Source organism: Xenopus tropicalis, chromosome 3 (genome assembly GCF_000004195.4).
Source record: "Xenopus tropicalis strain Nigerian chromosome 3, UCB_Xtro_10.0, whole genome shotgun sequence".
In the NCBI taxonomy this organism is placed as follows: domain Eukaryota; kingdom Metazoa; phylum Chordata; class Amphibia; order Anura; family Pipidae; genus Xenopus; species Xenopus tropicalis.
This window is the reverse complement of record NC_030679.2, coordinates 95,388,793-95,403,409: the sequence shown is the minus strand read 5'-3', so window position 1 is coordinate 95,403,409 and position 14,617 is coordinate 95,388,793. Positions and strand designations below refer to the sequence as shown.

Here is a 14,617-nt window from a genome sequence, read left to right as displayed (position 1 = left end):
TTTGCTGCTTGGTACTTTGGAGTAGAAAGACATGGGTACCCATTTTAGATTCGGGGGAATGTGTACTTTCCAAAAACATATGGCTTTCTGGGGTGAATTTACTTTTTACTAGCGTTATTCCACATATAATGATGTAAATATTGATTTTGCAGAAGCTGAAATGACAGAAATGACAGTACATATGGGGGTATGTTCACATTAGGGCCCCTACATGCCACATACTTAGATAAACCTATACATATTGTATATCAAACTGTTCAGTGGACCCCTGGCGTTCATATTTAGGGTGTTTTATTTGGTTACTTTATGACCTTTAGGAGTTAAGATACTATAGACTGGAAGCTTTGAAGCGATTTTTTAAAAATTTCACAAATTTTGATAAAAACCAATAACTTTAGGAAAGCATTGCAACTTGATAGTTTTGAGTGGGCAGACAGCTGTGCCTATTCTGGATTCCCCAGAATCTGTTCTTTCTAAAAATGTAAAATTTTCTGGGATAAACTTTCTGTTAGCGGAATTTTTGTCCTTAAAATCTAAAGTATTCAACTTTCTGGAGCAGTGCTTTGGAAATTGGTTTTTGACCTATACAAGTGAGAAATTTCCATAAAACTATATATATTTGGTATTGACATGTTCAGGAGACATGGGACTTTCCAAATCAGGTGTATTTTCATGCATAAAATAATTTTTGTTTCTGGTATATATGTTTATATTATGGAAAAAAACAATTTTCATTTTTTAGACATTTAGAAGCCTATATCTTGTTACAAAATTGGAATTACACAAAATTTCTACCATATTTTAAAAGCTTAGGTTGTCCTAAAAAAAATGATATATTGTTTTCCTGGGTAAACTAAAAGTCCCCCCGAGGAAAGGCCCCTAAAGTGAAACAGTGCAAAATGTTCAAAAACTGTCTGGCAGTAGAAGTTCCGCTTTGTCCAAAATGGCTGGCAGTGAAAGGGTTAAGGTATGTGTAATTAAGTGGAATGACACAAAGAATAGGTATTGAACACATGAAAAAAAGGAGGTGGAAAAAAAAACCTGCTGAAATCAGTGCAAATTAATATCAGCCGGTTTAGTCCTAATTGATGGCCTTTAAAAAGGTTTTTCATTACCAAGGTATCACAGAAGAAGCATCTCATGATGGGTAAAAGCAAAGAGCTCTCTATTGTCACAAAACATACTGATGGCATTTGTAACAGTTGTATTTCTAAACCTCTGAATGGCCCATTGAGCTCTGTTGGGGCCATAATCTGGAAGTGTAAAGAAAATAATTTCACCCTAAACCAGCCATGACCGGCCAGTTTAAAAGAAAACAATAATGCACGCAACCGACATGACCTCAATGCATACTCACTGCACAAGACTCCACTGTTGAAGAAAAAGCATGTTGAAGCTCGTTTAAAGTTTACTTCATAATTCTGTGAGAATATAGTCTGGTCAGATAAGACAAAAATTAAACTCCTTGGATGCCATTGCACACACCATGTTTGGAGGAGAAACGGCACTGCACATCACCCCAAAACCACCATACCAACAGTGAAGTATGGAGGTGGGAACATCATGGTGTGGGGCTCTTTTTCATATGGTAATGGAAGACTTCATATAATTGAAGGAAGGATGAATGGAGAAGTGTAGCAGGACACAACACACAGCCAAGGAAACTCTTAATTGGTTTCAGAAAAATAAAATAAAGCTGCTAGAAAGGCCCAGTCAATCCAATTGAAAATTTATGGAAAGAACTGAAGATCAGAGTTCATAGAAGAAGCCAGCAGAACCTTCAAGACAGTTTGAAGGCAGTTTGTGTGGAAGAATGAGCCAAAATCACACCTGAGCAATGGATGCAACGAGTTTCTCCATACAGAAGGCGCCTTGAAGCTGTCATTACCAACAAAGGCTTTTCTATTAAATACATTTCAGTAAGCGTGTTCAATACTTATTCCCTGTGTCATTTCACTTTACTACACATAACTTAATTTATGGACTTTGTTTAGATTTCTTCATGTGTGGATTACTTGGGTTGTTACAGATGGCTGGTGTAAATTTCATATCAATAGCACCATAAGAAATATATTCACTGAGAAAAACATTGACATGTTCAACTTGGCAACACATTGGGGTAGATTTACTAAGACACAAATGCTCCGAGCGTATTTTCGCCGAATTTTTTGCCGCTTGCGCGACTTTTTCGTACGCTTGTATGAAAAAATTGGAAAGTTATCCCACTGTTTATAATCATTTGGTACGAAAATTTTGGGACTTTCGGGTCGCCAATACGATGTTATCGTAACTAATACGATTTTTCCGTAAGCATTTGTGCGATATTTGCGATCTTCAGAAATTTTTGTATCCAATCCGAATTTATCCCATTTGGGATTCGAATTGTGATTTCATGAATCTGCCCCATAAGCTATAGTTGCTAATCTTTGCTCCCCATTGTCCAGTAATTAGTAAACCATAAGCCTCCCTATCAGGTCCCAGTCTCCTGCGTGACAGGCTTAACACTATTCTAACAAGGATTGCTGGGTAGTGTGTTCACTTGGTTCTTTCAGGAACCAGGTGCTATGTTCCTATTACAGTAAAAAAGGATGCATCTTTATTTGACGAGATAAAATCTAATGGTGTATGACAGACTTCTTTTTTTCTCATTGAAATACATTGATTATACATGGATATAGATGCAGAAACAAAACTCACAATCTGACCGTATCTGATCTGACTTTACATTATTACTTTTGTGGAGTTAAGCCCTTATTGTTAGTTTTTATTCTTTATCTTTCTATTCAGTCCCTCTCCTATTTGTATTTAAAGCTGGCCATACACGCACCAATAATATCATACAAAACCTCATTTCGTACGATATTCGGTGCGTGTATGGCAAGTCGACGAGTCAACCAATATCGCAGGAGGCTGCTGATATCGGTGGACTCGCTGATTGGGCAGGTTAAAAGATTTTGATCGGGCGCCATAGAAGGCGCCTGAGCAAATCTGCCTTCAGGGCTGAATCGGCAGAAGGAGGTAGAAATCCTATTGTTTCTACCTCCTTATCTGCCGTTTCAGCCCTGACCGTTAGTGGCGGATTGAAAGATCTTTAGTGCGACTGATGGTCGCACGAAAGATCGCAAATCGCCACGTGTATGGCCACCTTTAGTCTTTCATTTAAACTTCTGCCTGGTTGCTTAGGTAAACAAGACACTAGTAACCAGATAATTGTTGAAATTTTAAACCGGAGAGCTGTTGGCCAAAAAAATATAATAAAAAAAATTAAAACCAGTTGCAAATTGGCTCAGAATATCAATGTCTATGTCACCCTAAAAGTTAATTTAAAGGTGAACAACCCCTTTAATCCTTTAACTGCCAGCCGATTTGGTCAAAGCAGAACTTTTATCGCCAGTCTGTTTTTGAACATTTTGAGCTCTTTTACTTTAGGGGGCTTTCCTAGGGGATACTTTTAGTTTACTTGGGAAAACAATATATTGTTTTTTTTTCCGGACAACCTAAGCTTAAAATACACTAGAATTTTTGTGTAATTCCACTTCTGTAACAAGATATAGGCTTCTAAATGTCTAAAAATGAAGAAAAATAATATTTTCCATAATATAGTCACCTATATCAAAAACATGAGTTATTTTATGCACAAAAATATAACTGACTTGCAAAGTCCCATGTCTATGAAAATGCCAATACCAAATATATATAGTTTTATGGAAATGTATCACTTGTATAGGTCAAAAACTTCCAGCAGTACATACTAAGGTTCCATAGCACTGCTCCGGAAATCTTCATACTTTAGATTTCAAGGCCAAATATTCCACTTACAGAAGGTTTACCCTAAAAACTATATATTTTTGGATATTGATGAATCCAGAATGGGTACAATTTGATAGTCCAAATTAACAAGTTACAATGCTTTCCTAAGAGTATTAGTTTTCTTAAAATTTTTTTGAAAAGTTGTTTCAAAGTTTCCAATCTACAGCATCTTATATCCCAGATATCATTAGGTAACCCTAAATATGAATGAAAGGGGTCCTCTTAATAGTTACCCAATGTGCATAGGTTTACCTAAGTATGTGGCATGTAAGGGCCCCAAAATGAAAATAACCCCATATGGTGTACCATTTCTGTAATTTCAGTTACTTTCTACTCCAAAGTACTGGCAATTTTCAGATTTCTGAAAATCACCTCAAAGCTTTCACTTTGCGGCATCTTTTTTCCCCACATACTATTAGGTACCAAGATAAGACATCCTAATTATGTACCCAAGGGGTCCAATGAACAGTTTGATGCCCAATGTGCATAGGTTTACCTAGGTATATGGCATGTAGGGGCCCCAAAGTCAAAATACCCCCATATTGTTCATCATTTCTGTCATTTTATTTACTGCAAAATCAACACAATTACTGCATTTTATGTTGGGTAAAGCCACAAAAAACTAAGTTTACCCCTGAAAACCATATATTTTTGGAAAGTACACATTCCTCCAAATCTAAAATAGGTACCCCTGTCTTTCTACTCCAAAGTATCAAGTAAAATTGGCAATTTTGATGAGATTTCTGAAAATCAACTCAAAGCTTTTACTTTGCAGCATCCTACTTCCAACATACTATTAGGTACCATGATAAAACATCCTTATTTTGTACCCCAGGGTCCACTGAACAGTTTGATGCCCAATGTGCATAGGTTTACCTAAAAATGTGGCATGTAGGGGCCCCAAGGTGAAGATACCCCAGATATCTCTGCTCCGGCAGCAAAAGCCGCCAGTGCCGAGAGAGAACCCTTAACTGCAAAGCACGTATATGATAGAGCTTTTTCTACAAGCATGTATAACTTACTTGCTTGGCAGGAAAAGCGGTAAATATTTAAGAAACCTGATAGCATTGTTTTGCCATTAACATAGATTTATGCAGCTTCCTTATCACCAAGTACAAGGTACAGTCCTGCAGAGAAAAAGAAAATTGGTTAAAAACAAACAATTGTAGATAACAGGTTTTAAGATGGATCCCTGTAGTATAGGTATAGGATCCATTATCCGGAAATCTATCATCCAGAAAGTTCCTAATTACAAGAAGGCCATCTCCCATATACTCCATTATCCCCTTAGCAAGTAGGATGAGCCCATCTTATCCTATCTGTATATGTACAGGTATAACTCAATAAGCTATACAGTAATGGCTGTATAGGGGATCAAACCCAGTATTAGTGGTTATACTGTGGAAAGCAGGAGTAGCCTTTCTTAAAAGATGTGGCCCATACTAGGTTCAGACCCGCAACCTTTGTGTTATTAGCACCACACTCTAACCTACTACTAACCAGCCATCTATGTTAGAAAGTGATTTGTTACGATTGACAAATTACATCTGTATTATTAAGAATTCACTAGAACTGGATGACCATTGCTCAGATGTGATGCTCTAAGAGAGTTTGTATGGCCTCCATAATCTCCAATAATATGTGTTCTATTATCATCATGTCTTGGACTGTTGGGGCCACACAGTAAAAAGGTCTAAATGTCAGGGATAATCTTTCAATATTTATATTGGTAGCTTTGACTGTGAAAGTAATGCTTTGCTTTATGGTCCCAGACAGGAGTAATAGTGTAGAACATGACGTCAGTGTATAAGAAGCATACAGGTACTATGCATCGCAAAAGGAAAATGAAGAAAACTTGGAACAAGGCTTTCCCTTTCATTATTGATGCTTCAGAAGACTCTCATCAAGTTTATTGCACAATATGTGCAAAAAGCATAAATGTTACCCATAATCACTCTACATCTGTTCGTCTCCATGTAATGTCACAATTACACAGGAAAGCTGCTCTTCAGTCGAAGGGGCTAAAGGAAAAGGTAAACAATGTGTGGAAGTTGGGAAATACTTTGTACTGCATATCATGTTTTCAACCTGAATTCTGTTGAGGTAAATTACATTCCTTGAATTACAGTTAATATATTAGGGTTGATTCACTAAAGTGCGTTAATTTTTTATCGCATGCTTTTTTGGGTTAAAATGGATGCGACAATTAGCGCGCGATTCACTACAGTATTATAGCATGCGTTAATTTGTGCGCAACTGTATGCAGTAATTTTAACGCATGCGTTAATTAATGCGCAGAAAAGTAGCCGCATATAAATAGTAGAATATAAATAGTAGCCACATATAAATAGTGCATATAAATAGTAGCATATAACTAGTAGCCACATATAAATAGTGCATATAAATAGTAGCCGCATATAAATAGTAGCATATAAATATTTATATGAGGCTACTATTTATATGCGGCTACTATTTATATACGGCTACTATTTATATGCACTATTTATATCTGGCTACTATTTATATTCTACTATTTATACACGGCAACTATTAGCGCACATAATAATAGGCGTCAATTAGCGCGCATGCGGTAAATGCCGAATGCAGCATTGTGCGTAAATTAACGCAAGTATGCTTATAGTGAATCGAGCGTTAAGTGCCGAAAATTTAGACGCGATAAAAATTTTAACGCACGCTAACGCAGCCCTATTGTCTAATACAATAGCTTCCACTTGTCACTGTGGATATGAAAGTTCTCACTACAGACACATGAGTGCAGATTAGGCACCGGGTAGAGCCACATTTGTACATGCCTTTGTAGGTCAACCAAGAAGAGGAAGTGGATGTTTTTGTGGAGGGAATCATGCTGGGTGCTAATATGTTACCAAGAGTTCTATATTTCCTTTTCACAAATTTGCAGCCAATATTCAAAATATTTTCAAGAACAGGGTCAGTCTGGAGAACAGATATTTATTATATTTATTATCCTTTTCATGTGAAGAACCTGTGGAGTGTATAAAAAATACACAAAGGCAACTCACCCAGATTTAGGACCCACAGTCTCTCTAAGAGAGAAATTATTGGGGGACCCAAGCTGGCTTTCATTATGGGTGTCATTTTTTAAAAAAGATGTGACCTAGAAATTTCACATGGGACTTCAGTCACACTTTACTGCTTTACTGCTGAGCTGCAAATTGGAACAATATCACCCCCACCTCCAGCAGCCGATCAGCAGAACAATGGGAAGGGAGCAAGATAGCAGCTCCCAGTAGATATCAGAAACACTCAATAGTAAAAAATCCAAGTCTGGCTTGGGACTCCTCCAGTTACATGGGAGTAGGAGAAAATAGGTTATCTGAAAGCAGTTCTAATGTGTAGCACTGTCTCCTTCTGTCTCTGAAAGCTCAGACTCAATACACCAATATGACAGCTGAAAAAATACATTTGCTGGTTCAGGAATAACATTTTAAATGGTAGAGTGAATTATTTGCTATGTAAACAGTGTAATTTAGAAATAAAAAGTACACCATTAAAATCACAATAGAATCCCTGTAAGTCATTTAGTAGGTAATTTTTAAAAAGTTTCTCTCCAGTTCTAGTTACTAGAACTAATACATAAATATATTAACTATAATCTTTTCCCATGAGCCACCATTTTGTGATGGGCTGTGTGCTCTCTTGAGATCAAATGACCAGAAATAATGCAGCTCTGAAGTGTGGGAGCAAAAGGCAGAACTCTCTCCATTAATTGGCTGATGTGGCCTAGCATATATATGTACCTTGGCACTGTGAATTTTGTGATCCCTTACTTCTTAAAATGGAAATTTTCAATTTAGGATTACCCAATAGCACATATTACTAAAAATGTATATTGTTATGAAAATGATTTATTTAGATGAAGCAGGGCTTTACATCTGAGCTTGTTTATGCAATGTATTTTATAGAGACTATATTGCTCAGGGGTATGGTTTCCTTTAATGCTTTTCTTAAGATTTAAATGTGGTATAATTTCTCTATTGTAGGATAAACATTTCTACTGATGTTTATGACTTACATTCCACTTACATGAATATGTTATTAACAGATTTTAATTTGTTGCATGTGCCATTTGGGAAAGTTCACTGATACTGAATATTTGGCTTGGTACCAAAAGGTTAATGAATGCATGCAAATTCTTTTTTAGATGGAGCTATCATTTGATGATATTGCTATCTATTTCTCAGAAGAGGAGTGGAAAAGTTTAAAAGAAGGACAGAAGGCGCTGTACAAGGATGTGATGATAGAAAACTATCAGACTCTTCGCTTACTTGGTATAAAAGTTATAGGCATGTCAGCTCACCCTAATGTTTAGGGCATCACCATGATTTACCACCGTCACCAGCAGTAACAGCCCAGTCACTCTAATTTGACATACCTACCACCACTGAAAAGCACTGATCCTCTGAAACAGACTGAGCATGAAGCATGGCTGGGAGCATGGCCTGGGTGGGATTGAGATGTGTTTTGTGACGTGGCTTGGGTGGTACAGTTTATTCTACACTAGTTTATTCTGCAATTGGGTTGGTGTGTCTGAAGTTACATAATATTATTATTATTAATATCAATTACTAAAGACAATTCTGAAAAGAAAATATATACCAGTATATGTGTGCATATTCCAAGAACAGTTTTTCTTTTAGGTACTGTATTGTTAAACCACAAACCAATGCTGGCATTAAGATACAGCTGCCATTAGTGGTTGAAATAATGCGTTAATGTGTTAAAAGAATGTACCTGGAAGTTAAGGAGACCATACTGGCCAACCCTTCAAGTTATAAATCAATTGGTTAGCGGCCAAATGGACCAATTCTGTAGGATAGTCCCTAGATAGGATAAGCCTAATGCTATTCTTCTGTATTTTTAGCTACACCTGCTTTCCACTTCTTTTGCTGCCCCTGCATCATGCTCCAGCCAACAAGTTGCATAAGCACATAAAATTTAAATTTTGGACAGATCAGCTACAGTTTACCTTGGAACTACACTGACAGCCTCTGATAGGTCCTTGTAGTAGCATGTTGATTCTTCCTGTTGAAAATTGTTTTTTTTTGTGTACAAAATTTGTAAGTAAATAAGGCATATAATGTTCATTAGTTCTTTATCTTATGCTGACATGCATCCTTTAGCATTAAAGTAGATTTAAGCATTAAAGTGCACTGACACTATAACAGGCCAGTGTGTTTTGTTACTTGCACTTTCTACCGAAAATAATGGGAAGTTAAAATAATGGCAGTGCAAACACTAGAACTGTGACTGTGTGATTTTCTGTTAATATTCCATGCAATCAGTGTTCTGCTATTTATTCTAATGACAGAAATGTTTTTCTTTTTTTCTCTTTTTTTTAAGGCTACCTCCGTTTTAAGCCTAGAATTATAACAGCTATTGAAAAAGGACACGAGCTATATATTAAGAGAGATCAGAGGCCAATGAAAATTAAAGACACCATCAAAAGTGAGTGGGCTGCTGGCTAAACAAAAGTGCTACACTGTTAAAGTATATTGCATACAGGTAGAGGCAGTTTTATTTAAAGTTTTAGGCACCAAAGCTGGCACCAGCTCTAAGCAAAACTCTGACTGTTGTGCTGCTATAAGTGACAGTACGGTTTTCCCCACCCAGAGGGCTAACTCAATCTATTGCTCTGGTGAGGTAAATTATTTCGAGTCAACAAGCACCATTTAAACTGTACAATATGACTAATTTCCTGAAAATTGCCAAATTTTATTAAGGGTTCCCCAGAAAGGCAAATATTGTCTGTCAATTGGACTTTTCTTGATCAAATTTGCGATTGATTGCCCCATATAAAAAAATAAGCCCCTTTCCTGATTGGGCTTTAAGGATATCAATCAGGCTAGATAGAAAATCCAGTCAATCAGGGCAGTATCATGCAGAGTTGGCATTTATAAAAGGATTTTACACTTGGAATATGGATGGAGAATGATTCAACTTTTTTGTTTCTTAGCAGACTGTGATCCTAGGATTTCAAAGAACAGAATAGAGATCCAATCACCTGAATGCTCATTGCAAGATGAAGCATCTTCAGACAAACCCAGAGAACAAGAACTGAGGCCCAAAGTAAAATCAAGAAACCTCACACATAGAAAACCAGTGCAACTCTCAAGTCTGCATAGAAGAATGTATATGTATAATGTCTGTGTGTGCTTATAGGCTGAATGGGCAAAACAATGCATCCATGAAAATGATAAATATACATTTCATTAAATAGCAATATAAGTATGGGGTGCCCCAGTTGTGTAAAAAGTTTACTTATATTTGTAATTTTCTTTATCATTCATATGAGATGAGATTAATGCACGCTTAGTCCAAGGCTATGCAGGTCTTGGAGTACAACTCCTACTGGGAGGGCATGAGGTTGGTTGCTGTAGCCTAAAAAGAGTCCTTTACACATGTTGTTGGACTTTGAGAAAGCTATTGAAGCAAAAACAAAGCAGTTTGTACAAGAAATAAATTGTTGCCCTAGACATGGCCGTCACTGTGTGTGCCAGCACATTTTCCATTGAAGTCCAAATGGAATGGGAGGCTTGATTGGCATAGTATTTGCTGGGAAGCCTATGGCATACACACGTATTCCTTATAAGCCATATGCAACGCTTTATTTTAGCAGAAATAGTCCTCTTAATAAAAAATGAACATGAATTAGAGTTTAGGGACAGAATCAGTCATGCAGCAAGCTAAAATACAGGAATAACAAAATACAGAAAACCCATTATTTGGGTACCACACATTTCTGATAATACTCCTTGCTGTGTAAGAATATATTCCACCCCTGAGTCATGTTTACCACAGACAAGTCTTATATTTTTGATTTCTGACAAATATTGTTCAGTATGGTATGAAAGGTGGCATACTTGGGATTACCAACTGCTGATCGTAAAAAATATTGACTTTTCCAGTAAGAAAAACACTTTAATAGAGCAGCAAGACTGATCTATAGGTAGGCCAGATTTTTTTTCCTGGAAAGGTGCAACCTTAGTTGCAAAGTATTTACTTTGCTACTAAGGTTGCACCTTTCTGGGAAGAAAATTCTGGCCTACCTATAGATCAGTCTTGCCTCCCTATTAAAGGGCAACTTGAGGTTTTTGAAAAGTAAACATAATTTCAATCAACTTTGCATAGTACATCAATTAAAAAAAAAGCAGCATTTTCTTGATTTTTTTAATGTAAAAATATGGTTTGGAACAGTTACCTAAGCCTAGTCCCTTGTTCTGCTGCTGATCTGGCTCACTACTTTGAGACTCAAAAAAAAAATGTAACAGTAGTTGACTGTCCTCAGTCTGCATCCTCCAAACATTTTTACCTGCCAGGCTAGTAAATTACTGACCAGGTGTAAACTCTATTTGCAGCAGACATAGTAACATAGTAAGTTGGGTATTATTAATAATAATAATACCCTCCCCTAAGTAATTTATTAACAAGTTAAAAGTGGACCCAGTACAGAACCCTGAGGGACCCCACTGAGAACCTTACTCCAAGTAGAGAATGTGCCATTAACAACCACCCTCTGTACCCGATCCTGTAGCCAGTTTTCTATCCATGTGCAAACGACTTCACTAAGGCCAATAGACCTTAGTTTAGAAAGCAGTCGTTTGTGGGGAACGGTATCAAATGCTTTGGCAAAATCCAAATAGATTATATCTACTGCATCCCCACTGTCCGGCTTCTTACTTACCTCATCATAAAAAGCAATTAAATTGTTGTGACATGATTTGTCCCTCATAAAGCCATGCTGATTACTGCTCAGAACGCCATTCTCCACTACATAATTTTGTATGTGATCCCTTAACAAGCCTTCAAATAACTTGCCCACCACGGATGTCAAACTTACAAGCCTATAATTGCCAGGCTGATTGTCAAAGAAAATATGTATATTTAAAGGAATTAGCACACAAAAAAAATCACTCAAAAACCTACTTTGTGTCTGCATGTATTTTAGCAAAACACAGCACAATGTACCTATTTAGTTTTGGTTGCAATCGGAAGGAATGTGTACTAGAACTTCAGTTCTGATAGCTAGGTCATTACATTCCCACATCATGTACTTGTAGTTAACATCTGTTTATATATAACTCATAACTTATCGCAAAAGCTTTACCAAGAATATTTCTAAGTTTTGTTTAATGATATGTATATACTGTATATATGTAAAAAATGCTGATGAACACCAGGAAAATTTTATCAAAAAAAGATACTCATTTTATTTAAGCAAGGACTGAATATGTCAGCATAATGTTTAATGCCCTATTGCACAGTCAGTATAAATGCAGAACAAAATTCATGTTGAATGTGCACTAATGCATTGTTTTATCTTCATGAAAAACGAAATAAATAAGGAATAAGTTATTACATAACAACTTCATATCTACCCGCTCCTTTGTTATAAGCCCTATATAGTACTTCTGTGAGCACTGCTTCCAACCAAATTTAGAAGCACCGAAATTCTAAATGTAATGGGAGAGCAGATTCTGCTGCTTATTGAGACAATGTTGTGCAGCATGTGAGACCAGAAAACATTTGCAAAACAAAAGAGTCCTGCCAGTGATGTGTCAGTCACTGTCACTGCTCCCCATGTGTGTCACAAATTTAGCAGCGGAATAATCCACACAATTTTCATGCTTTTTTGTATAACAAGTCCCAAACATATTTATGTTTATGGGAGAGTAATGTGACAAACACATGTCTCAATACATGAACTACATCGTATATAGGTTTGTAATTTACTGGGAACTCTGTGTCATGACATAATGGAACCATAGTGTAATGAAATGTTGGGGCTATTGTGTCAAGAAATTCTGTGGGCATGTAGTGTATCGCAATATAAACATATCAATATATAATAATATTTATGTGTGTGAGTGTGCTTCAATGAGGTGCACTCTATTTGCCCAAAAATATAAAGGGTACTAGAAAATGTATAATATAGTGATAAAGTGGTACTACACACAGTAGGTCTTATAGTAAATCAAACAGATTATTATTAGTCCATAGGGAAATGCAACATCTGAGTCACAAGACAGTGTAATCCTATAGAAAGTGCATGAATATAATGTTTGTTTGCATCCCTATCCTGATGAAGGTCATTGTTTTGTCACTAGTTGGTTCAACCCTTTGCATAACTGGTCACATAACACTGTGTGTATTTATATATATATAAATTCCTTGTTAATATAATAAGGCTTTTAACAAGATGAAAAAGGCAAATGAAAATGACTCAAGCACTCTACCAAATCCCATATAACATGTTCATGGCAAATTTCAAATAGAACAGTAGTATGATCACCATATTCTAGAGGCTTTAACGCTTGATTATTTTATTTATTATGTGTTCTATTACAGGCCACTAGATTCAGCAAAGCTCAATTTCTTTATGACTCTCTTTACTGCTTTGGATATGCTGCTTTTATGATGCTCATAAAACTATTTGCCTTGCCTAAGTCTATTGCTAGGTTCATTTAGTCAGTGAAAATCCCTTTAAATCAATACTTAAAGGTATATCATCATCAAATAATTTTTCTATACCCTATTTAAGTTTTATACTTCTGAAGAGAAGAGCAGGAAATTCTTTGGCCAGATTTAAAAAGCTTTGTGTTGCTTTACTAAGCGAGAGTAGGAGGTGGCTATAGAGGATACATAGAGCTAGACCAAACCAGTGTAAGGGTGGTTATTTTAAATCAAATTTACCACGTGAGCTAAAACTAATTGCTGGGTAATTGGTTACCCTTAGCTATGCAGCAAACTACTGTGGCTCCCAAATAAGGCACTGCCTATCATGTAACCAAAGACTTGCAGAGTGGTGTCCTCAAGTGCTCTTACAGTACATACGCCAGTGACTGATCCATGACAAACAAAGCTCTTTGTGACTGCAACCCTAATGCCAACAATTGTCCAGTAAGGAGTTAACCTGCCTTCTTTGCCTTCTAAAAGAATCAATACAAATAAACGTCAAACCCCATAAATATGTCACATTTTATTTTCCAGAACTCATCCAATTAAACTAGGGTATTCTCTGCTGAATACATTGGGCAGTCAGTAGTGATGATTTGTTGCCGGGACACTTGAGAATTGCAATTACATTTTACAGTCACCGTCAGTCAAAGGCAACATAAGTGTAAGCTTCTTCATGAACAAATATGAAAGTCATAGAACTCTGTAAATGAAATTACACAAGTCCATGGGCAGATAGAGCAGATTTGCCCACATTTAATTGACACATATCACAGAACAGAGGGCCCTGTTACAGTCTCTAGCCTTTTGATAAGAAATTCACAGTCGTGACCAGTGGCCAGTTCATACTGTCAACAACCAAGGAGCCACAAGGGAGATTTAGGGACCACTAGTCATGATATTTAAAGGACAAGTCAACCCAAAATATAATTTGTTCCTAATAAAAGAAAACATAATTCTAAGCAACTTTGCAATATACATTCATTGCATATTTGCAATGGTTTTTGACTTATTTGTATATATAATTGCTATTAGAAGTAGGGTTTGTTTGTCCTTTTCTATTCTCTGCACTGGTGGCTCTGGCATTTCAAACAATGTAACAGAAGCCAGCAGATTGACAGACCTGTCTTGCTGGAGGATACTGACCGTTGCAACATTGTTTAAAAAGTAACAACCTGGAATCATGCAAGTGCTGCGTTTAATAGCAATTACATTTACAAATAACTTTCAAAGCACTAAACATTTTCAATACATTTACATTGGAATGTTGCTTGGAATTATGTTTTCTTTTCTTAGACAAAAAATAATTCTT

General features: G+C 36.5%; 1 protein-coding gene across 3 annotated transcripts in view; it reads left to right on the top strand.

The window, feature by feature from the left end:
- Positions 1-10,999, top strand: part of LOC100485279 (putative protein ZNF720) — a 52,623-nt gene extending 41,624 nt beyond the window's left edge. For 2 of the 3 annotated variants that reach the window (XM_012971404.2, XM_002937884.4), the window contains exons 2-5: positions 5,583-5,843; positions 7,994-8,120; positions 9,193-9,297; positions 9,806-10,999. In XM_012971404.2, the coding sequence (XP_012826858.1) occupies positions 5,604-5,843; positions 7,994-8,120; positions 9,193-9,297; positions 9,806-10,011 (678 nt within the window). In that variant the 5' untranslated portion in view covers positions 5,583-5,603 and the 3' untranslated portion in view covers positions 10,012-10,999. The remainder of the gene's footprint in view (positions 1-5,582; positions 5,844-7,993; positions 8,121-9,192; positions 9,298-9,805) is intronic. The other variant, XM_012971407.2, reaches the window with a different exon arrangement.
- The last annotated feature ends 3,618 nt before the right edge of the window (positions 11,000-14,617 follow it).